General features: G+C 59.6%; 1 protein-coding gene across 1 annotated transcript in view; it reads right to left on the reverse strand.

Annotated features, from left to right (window-relative positions):
- The window catches only part of PCNT (pericentrin), a 121,374-nt gene that overhangs the window by 37,450 nt on the left and 66,515 nt on the right, over positions 1 to 17,409 (reverse strand). Inside the window, exons 17-26 of the mRNA XM_069474875.1 lie at positions 14,073 to 14,224; positions 13,116 to 13,348; positions 11,521 to 11,683; positions 10,737 to 10,949; positions 5,937 to 6,166; positions 5,360 to 5,476; positions 5,236 to 5,259; positions 4,300 to 4,503; positions 2,139 to 2,309; positions 1,719 to 1,871 (exon numbers count right to left, since the gene is read on the reverse strand). Of these exons, the coding sequence (XP_069330976.1) occupies positions 1,719 to 1,871; positions 2,139 to 2,309; positions 4,300 to 4,503; positions 5,236 to 5,259; positions 5,360 to 5,476; positions 5,937 to 6,166; positions 10,737 to 10,949; positions 11,521 to 11,683; positions 13,116 to 13,348; positions 14,073 to 14,224 (1,660 nt within the window). The remainder of the gene's footprint in view (positions 1 to 1,718; positions 1,872 to 2,138; positions 2,310 to 4,299; positions 4,504 to 5,235; positions 5,260 to 5,359; positions 5,477 to 5,936; positions 6,167 to 10,736; positions 10,950 to 11,520; positions 11,684 to 13,115; positions 13,349 to 14,072; positions 14,225 to 17,409) is intronic.

Consider the following 17,409-nt stretch of genomic DNA (forward strand, 5'->3'; position numbering starts at 1 on the left):
ACCTCAACTGCGCAGGGGACGCGGGCCACCCAGGGCGCGCCTGCAGTCACCGCTCCAGAAGGGGGAGGCAGGAAAAGGCCTCAACGAAGATTTCCCACTATGCAACACTCACGCGAATAGGCCCACAGCTAGTAGGAAAGTAGAATCTGTAATTTTAATGAGCCCCAGAAAGAGCTCAGCAGGCCACACGGCTTCACTGGACAGAGCTACCCAACACGTAAGGAATAAATGACACCCATTCTGTACGATCTTCCAGAACACAGAAGAGGGAACAGTTCGTTCAAGGAGCCAGTGTCACACTAACACCACGACCAGAAAGGGGTGAAGGCAAATCAATGGCAAAGAACAGTTTTCCAACAAATGGTGCTGGAACAACTGGACACATGTGTGCCAAAAAGTAAACACAGTCTATCAAAGGCCTGAATGCAAAGTGAAACTACGCGATTTCTAGGAGAACACAGGGAAATACCCTTGTGACCTTGGGCTGGGCCAAGGACTCTCAGCAGCTGCAGCCGCCGGCCCACCCATGCCACCCCCCTCCTTGCCGCACAGAAACGCCCTCGGAAACCCAGCAGTAACCCCACAGCAAGGCCGACTGCGCTGCTGCGCGAGACGCTCCCCAGCCTCGCAGATGTGAACTCTCCCAATTAAACAGCCTGCGCTTTAGAGTTTGGAGATTAGAAATCCAATTTGAAAATGTTTTTCTATTAAAGTCTTCTCTGTTTAAAACGACATGTTAGCTTGGCTTTCAAACTAATCAAGCACTGCATTTCTCCAGGAAATTTATTTCAAAACAATCACCAAAAATACAAGAATGAGTGTGCAGTGGTGGTGCCTGTAGTCCCAGCTACTCGGGAGGCTGAGGCAGGAGGATCACTTCAGCCCAGGAGTTGGAGGTTGCTGTGAGCTATGAAGATGCCACTTTAGCCAGGGTGACAGAGCGAGACCTGTTTTAAAATTTAAAAAAGCATTCACACCGAAAGGACAACTAGTTACTAGGATCAGCCTAAAACTCCCTTTTCACTTGAGACATTTTAAGGTCTTACAGACTCGACTTCGGTGAGAATCAGGCATGAATGACACAACCCCTCAGCCGTCTTCCACGCCCTCGGGTCACTCTCGGAGGCCATGCCGTGTGGCGCCACACACAGCGATCTGGCCCACGCATTTCAAGGCTGCCTCGTACAGTTACGTTTTCTTTGCAACTTTCAATGTCATCTCCACTGCAACAAGGTTGGTTTTCTTTGTTGCTTCAAAAGCCCAGCTACATTAAAATAACAGAGAAGACTTAAAAACAGATTTCTTTCCCCATCCTGCCAGAGAGAAGCTCAACAGAGAGGACCTCTCACGAAATGTCACCTCTTCTAGAAGAGCACAGCTCGGGACGGCCAAAGCCATTCACATCCTCCAAAGCGGGACTCTATCTCCTCACGGTTGTTGTCATTAGGGAAGGGCCTCTCCTGCAATTTCACTCCACCAGAGACCCCATCAGTGCTGCCAACAGGAGGAAGAGCTTGCAGTGGGCCCCCGGCTCCTCACTCCTGACCCCTGGGAGTCCCAGCACCGCCCCAGTCACAGCCCAGGCAGAAGGCAGGGACTTCTGGAACCGCGGGCCACTGGGGGTGTCCGGGCAGGCGTGACTGTGCAGCCCTGCGGCTGGCCCCAGCACCTACAAAATCAACCCAAACCCAGGTGTCAAGGTGGACCTCGCAGTGTACCTTCAGGTTGGCATTTTCTTCCTCAAGTTCTCTGATGCTCATGGCCGTCGGGGTGTTCTGCACATCTGATTTTAAATTCAGATGTCGCACCTCTTCATTTGTATTTACTAAGTCATCTTTAGTCTCCTCCAGATGGCCTTTTAAGTCTAAGACCTTTCATTAAAACAGAAGTATTAAAAATTGTCTGATATTCTAATTGGTTTAATAATTACTAAAACACCTTTGATAGATTTAAAAATACATATGCAAAACAGTCATTACCCCCCTGTGCACACGAGAACGATGAAACTGCTGAGAACAACAGTGGTCACAAACCCACCAGCTGCATGTCTGGGTGCCAGGTCGTCCACACACACGTGCAGGCGAGGCCGCCAGACGCCGCAGGCCCAGGGCTGGGTCCCGACCCCCGTCCCCGCCTACCTTGCTGTCGCGCTGCAGGGGCGCCCTCTGCGCTGCCCCCCATGGCACCTCGGGACCCGCAGGAGGGCCGTCTGCGGGAGGCCCGGGACAGCTGCCCTCACCCCGTTCAGACTGCAGTGTGGACTCCAGAAGCAAGTGAGTCATCTGCTGCTCCTGTAGTGCCCCTCCATCCTATTTAGGAACAAGAGGAAACTTATTTCAGGCAAATATTTAGGAATCAGGGACTTCAGACTGCTGTCTGTTAAAACGGAAACCATCTCTGCTCTTCCTGAAGCACAGTGGCACACCTGCACTCACCTGTGCACACCAGCACTCACCTGTGCACAACAGCACACACCTGTGCACACCTGCATTCACCTGCGCACACCGGCACTCACCTGTGCACAACAGCACACACCTGTGCACACCTGCACACACCGGCACTCACCTGTACACAACACACACCTACATTCACCCGCACACACCTGCACACACCTGTGCACAACAGCACACACCTGCACACACTTGCATTCACCTGTGCACACAGCACACACCTGCACACACTTGCACTCACCTGTGCACACAGCACACACCTGTACACACCTGCACTCACCTGCACACACCTGTGCACAACAGCACATACCTGCACTCACTGTGCACAACAGCACACACCTGCACACACCTGCACTCACCTGCACACACCTGCACTCACCTGCACACACCTGCACTCAGTGACTCGGCAGATGGCGCGGGGTGCACAGAAACCGGCCTGGGGGAGGAACATGACCCTAACCAAGAGCCACGGCCTGTGTCCACACTTCCACTGTGGGGAATTTGTCCTTAGTAATCATTCAACAGGATACAAAAATATCCAATACACTTACTAATTTTTTAAAAATTGGAAAGACCGTGCCAAAAAAACCTGGGCAGTGGCTACTGGTACATCATGCGATGAGTGTAGCATTACCTGCCTGCGAGAAAGTTTTCAAAGAATACTTAACATGAAGAAACGTCCACAGCACGTGAAGCGTGGAACAAACAGGAATACAAAGATGTACATATGGTCCAGTTTTGTGGAGGGAGAAGAAGGCATTTGCTACACTCCGCACCCAAAAGCCAGCAGGCGTTTGCCGGGGGTGGGAGGGGCAGCCGAGGCTGCGATGGGGGCAGGGCGACCCCCACCCCCCGGCCCCGGACATGGACTGGGAGCAGCTCCATCCTCCAGAAAGAGCCGACTTCGCCCACCAGTCCCCACGCAGGAGACTCAGACACGCCTGGGAAAACCGCGCCTTATCCCAAAGCAGGATTTGTGTCTGACGGCCAAAGTGCTGATTCCAAAATAAAATTCCTCATTGAGCCTCATTCTCAAGTAACCTTTAACCTCCAGTGACATAAAATAAATGCAAAGTCAGAAGCTCAAAAAGGAGGGCGCAGCTGCTTCCCGAGGTGCAGACGGTGTCCTCCCCGCCGGAGCGGCTTCCCCACCGACACAGACGGGAAAGACCTACTATCGCCAGCGCGTGAGTCGGAGTGTCAGAGTACGATGCTGTCGCTGGGGAGGTGACAGACAGCCCTAAATCCAAAATAATTATAACTCACTCTAAAGCATTCGGTGAAAAAAGTTTTTTTAAGCCTGAAATCTTAAATATTTGCTTTATAAAACTACTAGGGACAAATTCAGAGTTCCTGACCAGCCTGAACGAGAGTGAGACCTCGTCTCTACTAAAAATAGAAAAATTAGCTGGGCGTGGTGGTGGCGCCTGTAGTCCCAGCTACTCGGGAGGCTGAGGCAGGAGGATCGCTTAAGCCCAGGACTTGGAGGTTCCAGCGAGCTAGGCTGACGCCAGCACACTCCAGCCAGGACAAGAGTGAAGCTCTGCCTCAAAAAAAAAAAAAAAAAAAAAAATTCAGAGTTCTTGAGACATAAAGAAAGAACTGGTACAAAAGCCTGTACAAAACCCGCCTGTGGTAAATAACAGCAAGTGTCTCCGGTGAGGTCACAGGAAACCCGCCCGCCAGCCAGTCACCAGTCACGTCTGCTCGTCTCTGACACGCGTGTGCTCCTGGCACCGGCTCTGTGGCCCGAGTGAGCAGACTCGCCCCCACCTCGCGGCCGGGCGGGAGCGCCGGGACCCCGGGACCCCGGGACCCCACCGCGCTCCGGCTACAACAGACACTTTACCTGTAATTCCTTCACAGCTTTTTTCTGTTTCTCCAATTCTTCCTGGAGCTGGACCACTTGTCTCCTGGTGTTGGCATTCATCTCTTCCAGATGTTTAATTTCTTCTTCCTGGATTAGCACTTGTCTATCTGCCAACTCTTTCTTTACAACCAATTCATTAAACGCATCTGATTTTTCTCTCAACTTCTGTTGTAACAATTCAACCTAAAACAACAAAAAATGCTTGAGAAATACAATAGACTGTCTACAAAAACGTATCTCTGAAATTGAAAAGTACACAATACAACTGACAGTGAAGAAAATGGACATTCTACATGTTTCTCTAGACCTAGGTTTGCAACGAAACCTAAGGAAAGAGTATGACAGAATTGTATTACGAAGGGGATTCTCTCTTTATGATACAAAACTTGTCAGTAAAATAAAATTCATTTTGATAGAAAGAAATAGACCTACTACTCACAAACAAAAAAAGAACACACACATGCAGCAACTTGGACGAATCTCCAGGGAATCAGACGCAGTGAAAATTACCAGTCCCAGAAGGTAACACAGGAGTGATTCCGTTTCTAAGCTACAGACACAGAGGACAGACTAGCGGCTGCCAGGGGCTGGTGCAGCCGTGGCCGGGAACGGGCACAGTCCCTGCAGGCAGGGAGAGGCCACCACGGGAACTGGACACAGGCACAAGGGTCTGAGTCCTACTTACAACTGCGTTTGAACCCGCTGTTACCCCAAAATGAGTTTAATTAAAAAGCAGAAGCAACCACTAGAGCTATCTCCGACGAGAGGAAGCCGACAGCTACAGCCCCAGGAAAAAGCCAGAAGGACCAGCAGGCAGCAGACGGTGTGCGCGGCCCCGCTGGTCACCAGGGCGAGAGAGAGCCGCGGCCGAGGGGCAGCAGGGGCAGCGGCGGAGGCCGGGCCGCCCGTCCTTACCTCTTCATCCAGCCGTGCGCGCTGCTGCTCCCGTGCACATGGAAGGCAAAAGTTCACAGACAGTTAGAGCTTAAAAACGCGGCAGGGAAGGGCCCCCGGGCCTGCGGGCGGCGGGCTGGCTTACCGGGCTGTGCACGGGGCCCTGGGGCTGCGGCCTGGCCGCCTGGCGGAGCTGCCCCTCCAGCCTCTGGATCTCCTGCTGGAACTCCTCGCGCTCGTGCTCCCGCTCCGCGGCCTGCTCCTGGGACGAGAGGCGGCACGTCAGGGGCGTCCCGTGGGGGCGCGTGCGGCAGGCTGCACACGCACCACCCGCCCGGCAGCACGAAGGAGGCTGTGAAACACTGACGACGTCTCGAACCCCGTGGACAGAAGACAGGACGCGGCAGAGCAGACGGCGCACGTGCAAAGGTCACGGCCCTGCGCACACGCCGCCTAGGACGCGGGGCCCAGCCCGCTGCCGGAGCTCCTCCTGGGGCTGCAGGAAGCAGCGCGCGCCTGGACGTGGCGAGGGCGTCCCTCAGAATCCCCCCCCACAAGACGTGGACGGTGTCCAGGGCGCCAGCCCAGAGAGCAGAGGTGGAGAGCTGGACACTTGCCACCACGTCACAGCCCAGAAGCTGATTTAATGGCCTGGAAAGCAGTTCATGCTATAATGATGACTTTTAGTGATGCAAATAAAATGTATTACTCAAAACTCTTACGTCCATGAAATGCCGCTGGTTGCGCAGGTGCTTGTCCAGAGAAGCCATCTGCTGCTTCAGGGCGGTGACTTCCTCGGCCTGCCTGGCACAGCCCTGGTGCTGAGAGAGCTGCTCCTCCAGCTCACACTCCAGAAGCTTCATCTGGGACAGCAGGGCGGAGCGGTCCTTCTCCGACTGCTTCCGCGTCTCCGACTGCTCCTTGGTCAGACATTCCACTTCCTTGCGAAGTGCTGGCGACGCAAAGAGAACAGACGTGGAAGAAACCCGCACACCCCAGAGGCCGCACCTGAACTCGGCGGGGAACAGGAGACACGCATTTCCTAACGGCGACGCCACACGGGAGAGACCCCGACCTCCACAGGGTCTGCTGTGGGGCCTGGGAAGGAGTAGACACCGAGTCCAGCCGCCTTAGAGCCAGGGCTGGAGCGCAGGGCGCTTCCACGCCTCAGCCCTCAGCCCTCAGCCCTCGGAGACGCGAGCCTCCTCCCCTTCCTGAGACCACACAGGGATGTGACAGTCTCGGGGGCCCCTGTGCCCCAGAGCCAGCGCATGCCCACGACTCACTCAAAATAAAGTCAAATAAATTACTGTCTTTATTTTTAGAGACAGGGTCTTGCTCTGGTGCCAGGCTGGAGTAAGTGCCACTATCACAGCTCACTGCAGCCTCCAACTCCTGCGCTCAAATGATCCTCCCGCCTCAGCCTCCCACAGTGCTGGGATCACAGGCACGTACCACCACACCCAGCTCAAATTACTTTTGAAAAAATAAAAAGTATGTCTTTTAAATGAAAATTAGCTAAGAGGAAAAACTTTTAAAGCTCGAGAAGAATATGCTCAGGTGCTCTCGAGTGACATATCAGGTAATTTTCTGAGGATTCTATCTTCACATACATTCTCTAGCACGGAAAACTAACTTCAAACCTCCACCCAGGTGAGCCCAATCTCAGATACGCCCAGGGTGGAGGCTCACGGCAGATCCATTCGCAGCACGGAGTATCAAGGGCTGGCATGGCTTGGAGAAAAGCGTGCGAGCAATCAGTAAGTCAAGAGCAAATCTAAAACTAAATGGGTGCTGTGGTTTAAACTTCTCTCCCCTGCAAAACGAGTGTTGAAATCTAATTGCCAACATGATGGTCCTGGAGGTGAGGCCCCCACGAGGTGATTAGGCCATGAGGGCCCCACCGCACGGCTGGGTTTAATGCTCAGTAAGGGGGATTTGGGGAGTGGGCCCTCCCGCCTCCGCCATGGGAGGACCCAGCCGTCCTCCTCCCCGCTTCCCTCTGGGGATCTCCGTGTGCGAGGCACCATCTCGGAAGGAGAGAACGGCCTCACCAGAACCCGAGCCTGCGGCGCCCTGGCGGCAGGCTTCTACCCATCTGCTGGACAGCCCAGCCCGGGCTGAAGCCACAGAGGAACCAGGTCCTGAAAGAAAGGGCTTGCTGCTGCTGAACCCTGACCTGTTCAAACCACCCCAAACTGAAATCTGAATTCATAAATTTTTGTTTGCATTTCACTAGCTTTCAAAATTTGATCATTTGTATTTGTAAAAATTGTCACTCCTTTAAGACAAACTACCCTTGCCATTAACGTAACATTCTCAATAAATTTTCATGCCGACAAACCAGCAGTTACGGTCAAGTAGCCTGGAACATGCAGTTGTGACACAGCATCAACGATCTCTGAGACCAACAAGGGCCCAGGCGAGGGCTGTCCCAGTGAGCGCCCCTGGTCGGGGACAGACGGGGCCTGCCCAGCCCAGACACCACGGCCTCCAGGGCCACGCGAGGGGCACCCGGCTCTCAGCACGCACAGACCGAGGTGGAGGTGGCGGGGGTCAGACCAGGCAGGGACTCCAGTGGGGCCCGGGACCCCGGACACCTTCCAGGAGGTCCAGAGCAGTGACCCAGCCCTGAACAACCACAACTACCATAAAACGTCAATTCCTGCAACAGCACAGCTTAGCAACTGCTGTAAACATGGTTAGAGAAATGCTTGCATTTGCTGGACCATTAAAATGGAACAACTTTGCCAATTTTTATGAATTAATATTGAAGACTATAGTTTGATTTTATTTAATAGTTTGCCACAAAAGCTCTTAAGTGCTTTTCCTCTTTAGTACATAATTTGCAAACTCGAATGCACACACACACACACCACACAGCAATCCCCCGTTTGTGCTTACAAACCTGGATCCTTGTGCGCCACGGTGACAGGTGCGCCTACGAACGAGAACACACAGCGCTTACTGCGACAGGAGCAGAGGAAGGCGAGACCCAGAACGTGAAAGTCGGAAACGCAAGGCGGGCGTCGGCCGCAGGGCTCCAGCAACGCCTGCGTCTCCACGACGCCATCTGCCCCGTGCTGCTGCAGGCCCTGCCGCCCACGGCCTTAGCAGCCATTTGTAAAGGAGACACAACAAACACGACAGGCAGCGCCATCGCAAAGACAGCCACGGAACACGGCACGGCTGAAGCGGCGCCACGCCAGGCGGAGGCAAGGCAGGGCTGGAGGCTCCTGGGGGTCGATCGACAGTCACAGGACCAAGTGGCAGCCCGGGACCCCACGTGGAGGCCCGTGGCCGTGGCATGAAAAGGGCGTGAACGTGTCCCCGGAAGGGAGCACAGAGTTGCAGGGCCAGGGTGAAGGGCAGGAACGGAGAACAGAGTGAGAAACTGAGGCAGGTTAAAATGTCAGAGTGAGCACAAACCAAGAGGAGCCCAGAGAAACCCCGAGAGGGTCCCAGTGACAGAACCAGGCGAAGGAGGAGACCCTAGCCTGAGACCAGGAAGGGTCCAGGAGACCCACGCCTGCCACACCAGGAAGGCACCCGAAACCTCAGCTGCGGCCCTGGCACCGGCTGTGGACGCCCAGGGCCCACGTCCGCCCACTGCAGCTCCCGGCTGGGCCAGGCGTCGCTGCAGGGGGCCAGAGGCAGACGTGGGAGGCAGCCACGGGCCCAGCTCCGTGGGCCAAGCCCAGGTGCGCAGGTGCCTCGCGGCCACCGGGCGGCCCAGCAGGTCCCACGTCTGTCTTAAGTGCCGACTGTAAAAGGTGAACGGGCTGGAAGTCCCGGTGCTCACAGCAGCAAGGCGCCAGGCGGTCTCCACTGAGCGGGTGCCCGGCTGCCCTGGCTGAGACGCAGGGCAGGTTGCCCGCTGGGAAGAGCGGCCCGTTACAAGTGTCCCACAAGGACAGAAAAGGGAGAGCAGAGAAGCGTCTGGAGAAACAACGGCCGACAAAACAAGACACCAGAGCTCGGACTCAACGAGAGCGGCGTGGAAAACTCGCCCTGGACGGTGCTGGGCACAGCGCAGGAGGGGGCGTCGGGGACACCCACAGAGGGCCAAAGGCGCGAGGAAAGGACGGCCCACAGCCTGCAAGCGCTCGGGGAAAAGACACGGAGGCCAGCGCTGTGCATGCAGCCACAGCTTCCCGGGAGGATCGTGGTGGGCGAAGGAGACCCCCCGGCACTCAGGGCCGCAGACAGTTTCCCCAGACAGCCCCTCTGGGGGCACCGCGTCCGCAGGGCGAGGGGACGTGCCAGCGCCGCACACGGAGGGCGGACGCTGCGGGCAGAGCCGCACGCGTGGCAGAGGCAGGCGTGGGACGGAGGAAACACGGAAACAGGCAAGAGCAGGCCCAAGGGCCGCAGGCACCGCAGACAGACGCGGCTGAACAGACGGGAAGACGACGCTCGTGGCCGGGCTTCTTACGTCAGCACAGCATCCGTGAGCGACACAGTTAAAAGTATAGACTGAGACACAGGGAACAAAAAAGATACCCCAGGGGAGCAGGCCAGGCCAACGGATCGACAGGAACGTCTATCGAAAGCCGAGCGAGGGCGGAGGGCGCGGCAGAGACGAGGAGGGGGGCGAGGGCAGCGCCTGGGGCAGCTTCAAAGGCCCCGTGGACAGAAACAAGGACTTCGCCACAGGAGGTACAGCTGTGGGACCCGAGTGTCGGTGCAGGCGCCACAGGCCGGGGACCAGCGGGCGACGGCCCCAACCCGTCCCCCGCAGGGGGCGCAGAGGCTCACGGCGCCCGGCCGCGGCAAGGGATGGCACAGCAGGAGTCAGGGGCACAGGGCAGAGAAAAGGGAGAAGACTAACAAAACCAAAAGCTGGTTGTTTTATCAAAGAGAAAATTAAAAGAATAAAGAACTTTTGAGAAGAAAAATGGGGTTTTTCTGCATCAGTTGGGGCGGTGCCCGCAGGGACCGGGGCCCCTCCCAGGGCAGCTGGGGAACCGGAGGCCACGCCGGCGCCACACCAGCCCCGGGAGAACCTTTGTGCCAACAGCCGCTGCCACGAATCCGCTAACGGGACACGGTTGCCTGAAACTCAGCATTTTAAGCTTCTTATGTTTTGACCATTTTCATTTTAAATATTTTTAAGACTACAACCTCTAAAAGGCTGAAGATACACAGGCTACTTTCGCTAAAACTGTATGTTTTCCTAATTAGGGTTAACATTAGGCCCCTTGTTTTTGTAAATAAAATTTGAAAGTGGGTCTCATTCACGGTATGGGCCATTTGTCCCCCGAGACTGGTGGCGTTTGTCACACCTGCTCCTCCCCCAGGCTCTTTCCACCTCACGGCGCCGACCAGGACAGTCCCTGCCTCTAAAGGCAGCACACAGGTGGGCGCTCCGTCCAGCACAAGCTGCCCGAAGCCCGGCGCGGCGCACGAAGGCGCCTTCTGAGGAGTGTCCCTGTTTCCGCGTTTTCACCCTCTAGGAAGGTGGCACTTCCGCAGCAGCTGGGGGTCGGCCGCTGCCGTGACCTGCAGACACGGGCCCTCACCTGCCTCTCTCTCCTCCGCTTCCGCGGCGGAAGCTTCCTTCTGGCTCCACAGGCGGCCGTATTCCTCCCTCAGCGCCGCCTGCTCCCGCGCCGCCTGCCCCAGCTGCCGCCTCAGGCCCTCCAGCTCCAAGACGAGGTGCCGCTCCGCCTCCTCCTTCCGGCCCAGCGCCTCCTGCAGATCCGTCTTCTCCACCTTCAGTCCCTCCAGGATGCCTGGGGGGGGCGCGGCGAGACAGGGACAGAGGTGACTCCCGGAGCGGCAGGAGGCACCGAGGCCGCGGTCCTGCCAGGGCCAGGCATCCGCCCAGGGGCCCGGGGCTGGGCGCCGAGCGCTGACGTCCTCGTTATGGCCACCGGAGGAGCAGACACGGGCCCGACCCCCAGACAGGGCCAGGCCTGTGCGGACCTGTGTCAGTGACCCCACAGCGCGGGTGGCCGCCCGAGCCCTGCCGGCCACAGAGCACCGAGTGGAGACCCCGGGTAAGGTGCCCGCCCGGAACCCGAGGGTCCCAGGCAGAGTTGAGGGGACCTGCTTGGAGGGACCCCGGCCACCATGCCCCTGGCAGGTGGACGCATGTGCCCACCCCGCCTCGCGTGACAGCTGGTGCCAGATAAGCGGCCGTCACAGCCGGGGCCTGTCCCGCAGCAGCGCCGACTCCTCACACCCCCCCTCCAGCTGCGGCTGCTGCGCTGCAGAGAATCACGGGCGCCTCACGCCGTCTGCGTTATTTTACGTTTACGTTTTGCTGTTTAAAATCCATTCCCGGCGCCCGCGGCCGCTCACCCTGCGCCGTGTGCAGCTGCAGCTCCAGCCCGGCCTTGGCCACGCTCTGCTCCTCCAGGCGCGCCAGCAGCTCCTTGTGCTTCCGAACGACCTGCGCCGTCTCCTCATTTTTACAGCTGAATTCTTTTTCAAAACGAGAATGAATTTGTCGTGCTTCCTCCAGCTGTTAAAACACGTTTGAAAATCAGAACTGCATGTCAAAAATTACCAAAGCCTGTGCAGGTATCAACAGAACTCTCCCTCCGTCCCAGGCTCCTCGGGCCGTCCCCACAGGTAAGGCCAGGGCAAGGCCACAGGGCCTCGGGGCCTCGGCCACCCTGCGGACGCCGTGGGCCACAGTGAGCAGAGAGGCCCCGTCCGTCCCTCCTGGGCCTTTTCCTCCAGGCACGAGCCCAGTCAGGGCTTCTAGACGGAGAGGTTGGGCCAACCTGAGAACTCAGGACACTAACGCCCAGCCGTCCCCACAGACGCCCCAGCGCTGGCCGGGGCCTCCCTCGGCCTCCCACCAGTCAGCGCTTGGCGTCCAGACCCAGCCTCTCAGGAAACCTGCCGGCCCCTCCGTGACGATGGCGCCTTGGCTGCCCCTTCAAGCTGAGCCGTCACCTCCTCCAGAACACGCCCCATCCTGTAGCAAGCGTGGCCCTGCCCAGCCCCCTCCAAGCCTCCCACACGGGATTCAGGCAGGCCGGGCCCCCAACGGGGGGCTCCCACCCCGCTGCTCCGCTTCTCTGGGCACGGCTCCCCCCCGTGGGGCAGGGCTCCCAGCGCGCCTGGCTCAGGTGCCCACACACAGCCCTGCCCGTGACGCCTCGGAGAGGTCTGCAGACAGAGGCGTCCGATTCCTTGTCAGATCTGCCCAGTGACCTTTCTTAGGAGAGAGGGGGACAGAGGGACGCCTGGGAGCACAGGCAGTGGCAGGAGGCAGCGGCTCCGGGCTCAGCTCCCCGGGGGGCTCGTCTGCCGTCCGAGGAGGAAAACCCACTCAGGTGTTTGAGAACTGGACTGCAACGCCTCACATAAAAATGCTTCTTTTCAACCAGGCTGACTTTGGAAAGAAGGCTCTCTCATTACTTCCCACATATTCCTATTCAACGGCTTAATTGTTTAAAATGTTCCTGAAAAGTTAACAAACATAGTGCCCCTTCTCAGCGAGAATCCCTAAACGTGAGAACGGTCAGCGTGGAGCTGCCGTCGCACACAAAGTGAAGCACAGGCAGCTTGCGTGTCATCCCAATCACACAAACTGAGCCGCTGTTTTTGTTCACAGCAAGCCCCCTCCTCATCCTGGTTCAGAAAAGGCCCCATGTAGGGAAAAACACACATCAGAAGATAGTCGGCAGGAACAGAAGGTCAAGATCGATGCCAAGGGAGGTGAACGAGCTCCCAGAAACGAGGGCTTCTGTCCCCAGATGCCTTGGGAGGACGGAGCAGAGAGGTCCTGGGCGCCAGGCACCCCTGGGCTGCACGGCGGGGGTGAGCCCTGGAACGCGGCGCGGACAGCCAGCAGCGTGCGTGGCAGTCGCAACGAGGCCTCCGCCAAGCCCGTTGGGTCCGACTATTCGGTCTGTCCACCTCTCCACGCGCCTCCGCCTCACCTGCCTGGTGGAGTCCAGCACCATCTCCAGGAGGCCGTCCACGGCGAGGCCCAGGCTCTGGTAGACTCTGCGGACCGTCTGCTCACACCCCAGCGCGCTGTCGGGGCTCATCAGGAAGCTCTCTCGGACGTGACTGCTGACCTCAGCCGCGCAGGACATCTCCGCACACTCAGACACAGTCCTGTCCACCTCCAGCGGGGCCGCGTCAGACCACATCTCGTCAAGCGTCGGAGCTACAAACGGAGCACGCGCACACGCGCACACACCGCCCAGTGAGCAAGCCGCGTGCCGGAACAGCGTGGGCCAACCATCACCCACCGCAAGGATGAGGGCACCTGGGAGCAGGGCACGGCAGCGCCTGTGCAGGCCCACCCTGGACGGTCCTCGGCCTTCTCTACGGGTCGGCGGGAACCGCGACCAGGGACAGACAAGTTCTAACGACCCTCTGACTTTCATGATCTCTCCTCGCGTGCTTTAGGCTCTCAGGCCAGCAGGGCTGTGGCCAGAAGCCTGAAACTTTCGACTAACAACGGGACCTTCCTGAGCTTTCCCAGAAGTGGCAGAATTTCTGCGGGACGAGGAGCTGAGGCTCTGCAGGCCCTGGACGGACCCCCGGCACTGCGACTTGCCACCCCCCACGGCCCGCCCCCACGCCCGCGGCCACTGCTTCAAAAGCCCATACTCTCCCTTAGTCAGGGAGACGGATTTGAGGCTGATTCCTCATTCTCCCAAAGGACATCTTTCATATTTTAAAAAATCCTTTCTTCCTAGGCAGTCCCCGGCTCGACCACCGGCTCTTTGTGCGGCAGGCAGCTGGACCTAGGTGGGAACCCCTGCGGTTTTGACACCAGGAAGAGGAAGGCAGCTCCCAAGAGCGTCCCCGGCGCGGCTGCCCCTAACCCAGCACGGAGCCCACAGCAGGGGCCTGCGGCCCGGGGCGGGGCCGGGCACACTCACCTGCTGGCAGGACCTGGTCTGCACCTGCGGCGCCTGCATCCTCCAGGCAGAGCCCCACGCGGTCTCCAATCTGGCTCCTCAGGGCGACGGCTGCCTGCAGGGTCTCTCCAAACAAGGCCAGCAGCCTCCGCAGGGCGTCCTGGAGAGCCCGCCTGGCACAGGGGAGCCCAGTCACACACACCCGTGGGGACCCCTGCCCCGGACAAGGCCAGGAGCCGCCAACCGGCCAGAGGCCCACTAGGGATCCAAGAGCGCGTGCCTCGGCGCACGCAGACACCTGAGCAGGTAGGGCCAGAGACACGCACCCTCGGGACGCTGTGACGAGCAGGAGCCCTTCGGAGCTGGCTCCAGAGGTGCTGGAAGGGGAGCAGAACTCCCTGCTGCTGCTCGTTGTTTTTATGACACTCTTAGCACCTAAGCGAGTCCCGGGGCTGCATCCAGCCACCGGCGTGCTGTGGGGACCCAGAGCCTGAGCTTATCAGCGCCTCCGGGGCCTTCCGATCAGCTCGCTTGGAACACGGGCTGCACGACTCATCGTTTTACAAGAAGTCTGCCCAGAACCCAGAGTCACGCTAACACAGCTGCCTGGGCCCTGCAGCGCAGCCCTGAGGAGGAAGTGTGTCCCCCCAACCCCCCGCCTCTCTGGCATCGTATGAACGTGCAGTTTGCAATGTTTTCTGGCCTTTCCGGTCCCAGGATGAGAAGTCCCCTGCACCTGGCCCTCTGCACATTCTGGCGCCACCTGCCGTGCTGGGACCCCTCTGTCCGTGGCTGGGTGACTCCACTGAGGACAATCTGCTGTGCAGCCCCCCTGGCCCATCCCTCCCTCCTACTCACCCCTCTGCTGGCGGCCAAGAGTCAAACCCCAGACCCTGCTAGCCGGCCACGTCTGGGCAGACACGGGCAGGGGCCCGATGGAGAACGTGCCCTGGCCGTGCCGCCTGCTCTCCAGCGCTGTGCACGGGACCTCAGGCCCCGGCACCCCCCTTGCCCAGGGCCACTGGCGCCGCCACGTCCCACAGTGACTCAGGACACTCAAGGCATCTACAGACAAGTGCTAGAAAATGCACGTGAGATCTTCACGAAGAAAGTATAAAGCTTTATGAAAAGAATGAAGAGACCTACACAGAGACCCTGGGCACAAGGACAGGAAACTGCAGTGTGACAAAGACGCTGATGCCCCACACACTAAGCTGGGGACTGAGGGAGTCTCATTACCCCGACCTGGCTTGTCACAGTCTTGATGGCTGCACATGGGGGGCAGGTGCCTCCAGCCACTCGGGTTCAGGGGGAAATCGCACTCACCAGGCCCAGGACTTAGAACAAGCAAAGCGAGGAGACACCGGGGTGGAGACAAACTGACGAAAACAGCAGCAGGAGTCCAGAGAAAGACCTGCCCCAGCAAGCCCACCTGCAGGGAGGACAGGCCCACCTGCGGGAAGGGCAGGCGCACCCGGGGAGGACAGGCGCACCCGGGGAGGACACAGGCACCCGGGGAGGACAGGCGCACACCCGGGGAGGACACAGGCCCACACCCGGGGAGGACAGGTGAACCCAGGGAGGACAGGTGAACCCGGGGAGGACAGGCGCACACCCGGGGAGGACAGGCGCACACCCGGGGAGGACAGGCGCACACCCGGGGAGGACAGGTGCACACCCGGGGAGGACACAGGCGCACACCCGGGGAGGACACAGGCGCACACCCGGGGAGGACAGGCGCACACCCGGGGAGGACAGGCGCACACCCGGGGAGGACACGCGCACACCCGGGGAGGACACACACACCCGGAGAGGACACAGGCCCACACCCGGGGAGGACACAGGCCCACACCCGGGGAGGACACAGGCGCACACCCGGGGAGGACAGGCGCACCCGGGGAGGACAGGCGCACACCCGGGGAGGACAGGCACCCCCCCGGGGAGGACAGGCACACACCCGGGGAGGACACGCGCACACCCGGGGAGGACAGGCACACACCCGGGGAGGACAGGCGCACACCCGGGGAGGACAGGCACCCCCCCGGGGAGGACAGGCACACACCCGGGGAGGACAGGCACCCCCCCGGGGAGGACAGGCACACACCCGGGGAGGACACGCGCACACCCGGGGAGGACAGGCACACACCCGGGGAGGACACGCGCACACCCGGGGAGGACAGGCGCACACCCGGGGAGGACACGCGCACACCCGGGGAGGACAGGCGCACACCCGGGGAGGACAGGCGCACACCCGGGGAGGACAGGCACACCCGGGGAGGACACATGCACACCCGGGGAGGACACATGCACACCCGGGGAGGACGCGCACACCTGGGGAGGACAGGCGCACCCGGGGAGGACACGCGCACACCCGGGGAGGACAGGCGCACCCGGGGAGGACACGCGCACACCCGGGGAGGACAGGCGCACCCGGGGAGGACACGCGCACACCCGGGGAGGACAGGCGCACCCGGGGAGGACACGCGCACACCCGGGGAGGACAGGCACACACCCGGGGAGGACACGCGCACACCCGGGGAGGACAGGCGCACACCCGGGGAGGACAGGCGCACACCCGGGGAGGACAGGCACACCCGGGGAGGACACATGCACACCCGGGGAGGACACATGCACACCCGGGGAGGACGCGCACACCTGGGGAGGACACGCACACCCGGGGAGGACAGGCACACACCCGGGGAGGACACGCGCACACCCGGGGAGGACAGGCGCACACCCGGGGAGGACACAGGCACACCCGGGGAGGACATGCGCACACCCGGGGAGAACACGCACACCCGGGGAGGACACAGGCACACCCGGGGAGGACAGGGACACCCGGGGAGGACAGGGACACCCGGGGAGGACAGGCACACACCTGGGGAGGACAGGGACACCCGGGGAGGACAGGCACACACCTGGGGAGGACAGGCACACCCGGGGAGGACACCCACACCTGGGGAGGACCCAGGCACACCTGGGGAGGACACGCGCACACCTGGGGAGCACAGGCACACCTGGGGAGGACAGGCACACACCTGAGGACAGGCACACACCTGGGGAGGACAGGCACACCTGGGGAGGACACGCACACCAGAGGAAACTGCGGTTTCCAACACGGAGCTGAGCCAACTGCTCTGCCAGACAGGTAAAAACAAGAGAATCTCCTGACATCGGACACAAATAAACAAGTGACGAGTCCCCAGGACGCTCTAGATGTGCCCACAAAGCAAAGCTGCAGAACGAGGCAACACGGGAGAAACCCTGCATGGGCCAAAGTAGGCAATGCTGTCTTAAATAAGACCCCTCAGGACAAAGGGACAGCTGGGTCCACAACACAGCATCAAACCGCAGATGG

The sequence above is a fragment of the Eulemur rufifrons genome, chromosome 7 (assembly GCF_041146395.1).
Source record: "Eulemur rufifrons isolate Redbay chromosome 7, OSU_ERuf_1, whole genome shotgun sequence".
NCBI classification, from domain to species: Eukaryota; Metazoa; Chordata; class Mammalia; order Primates; family Lemuridae; genus Eulemur; species Eulemur rufifrons.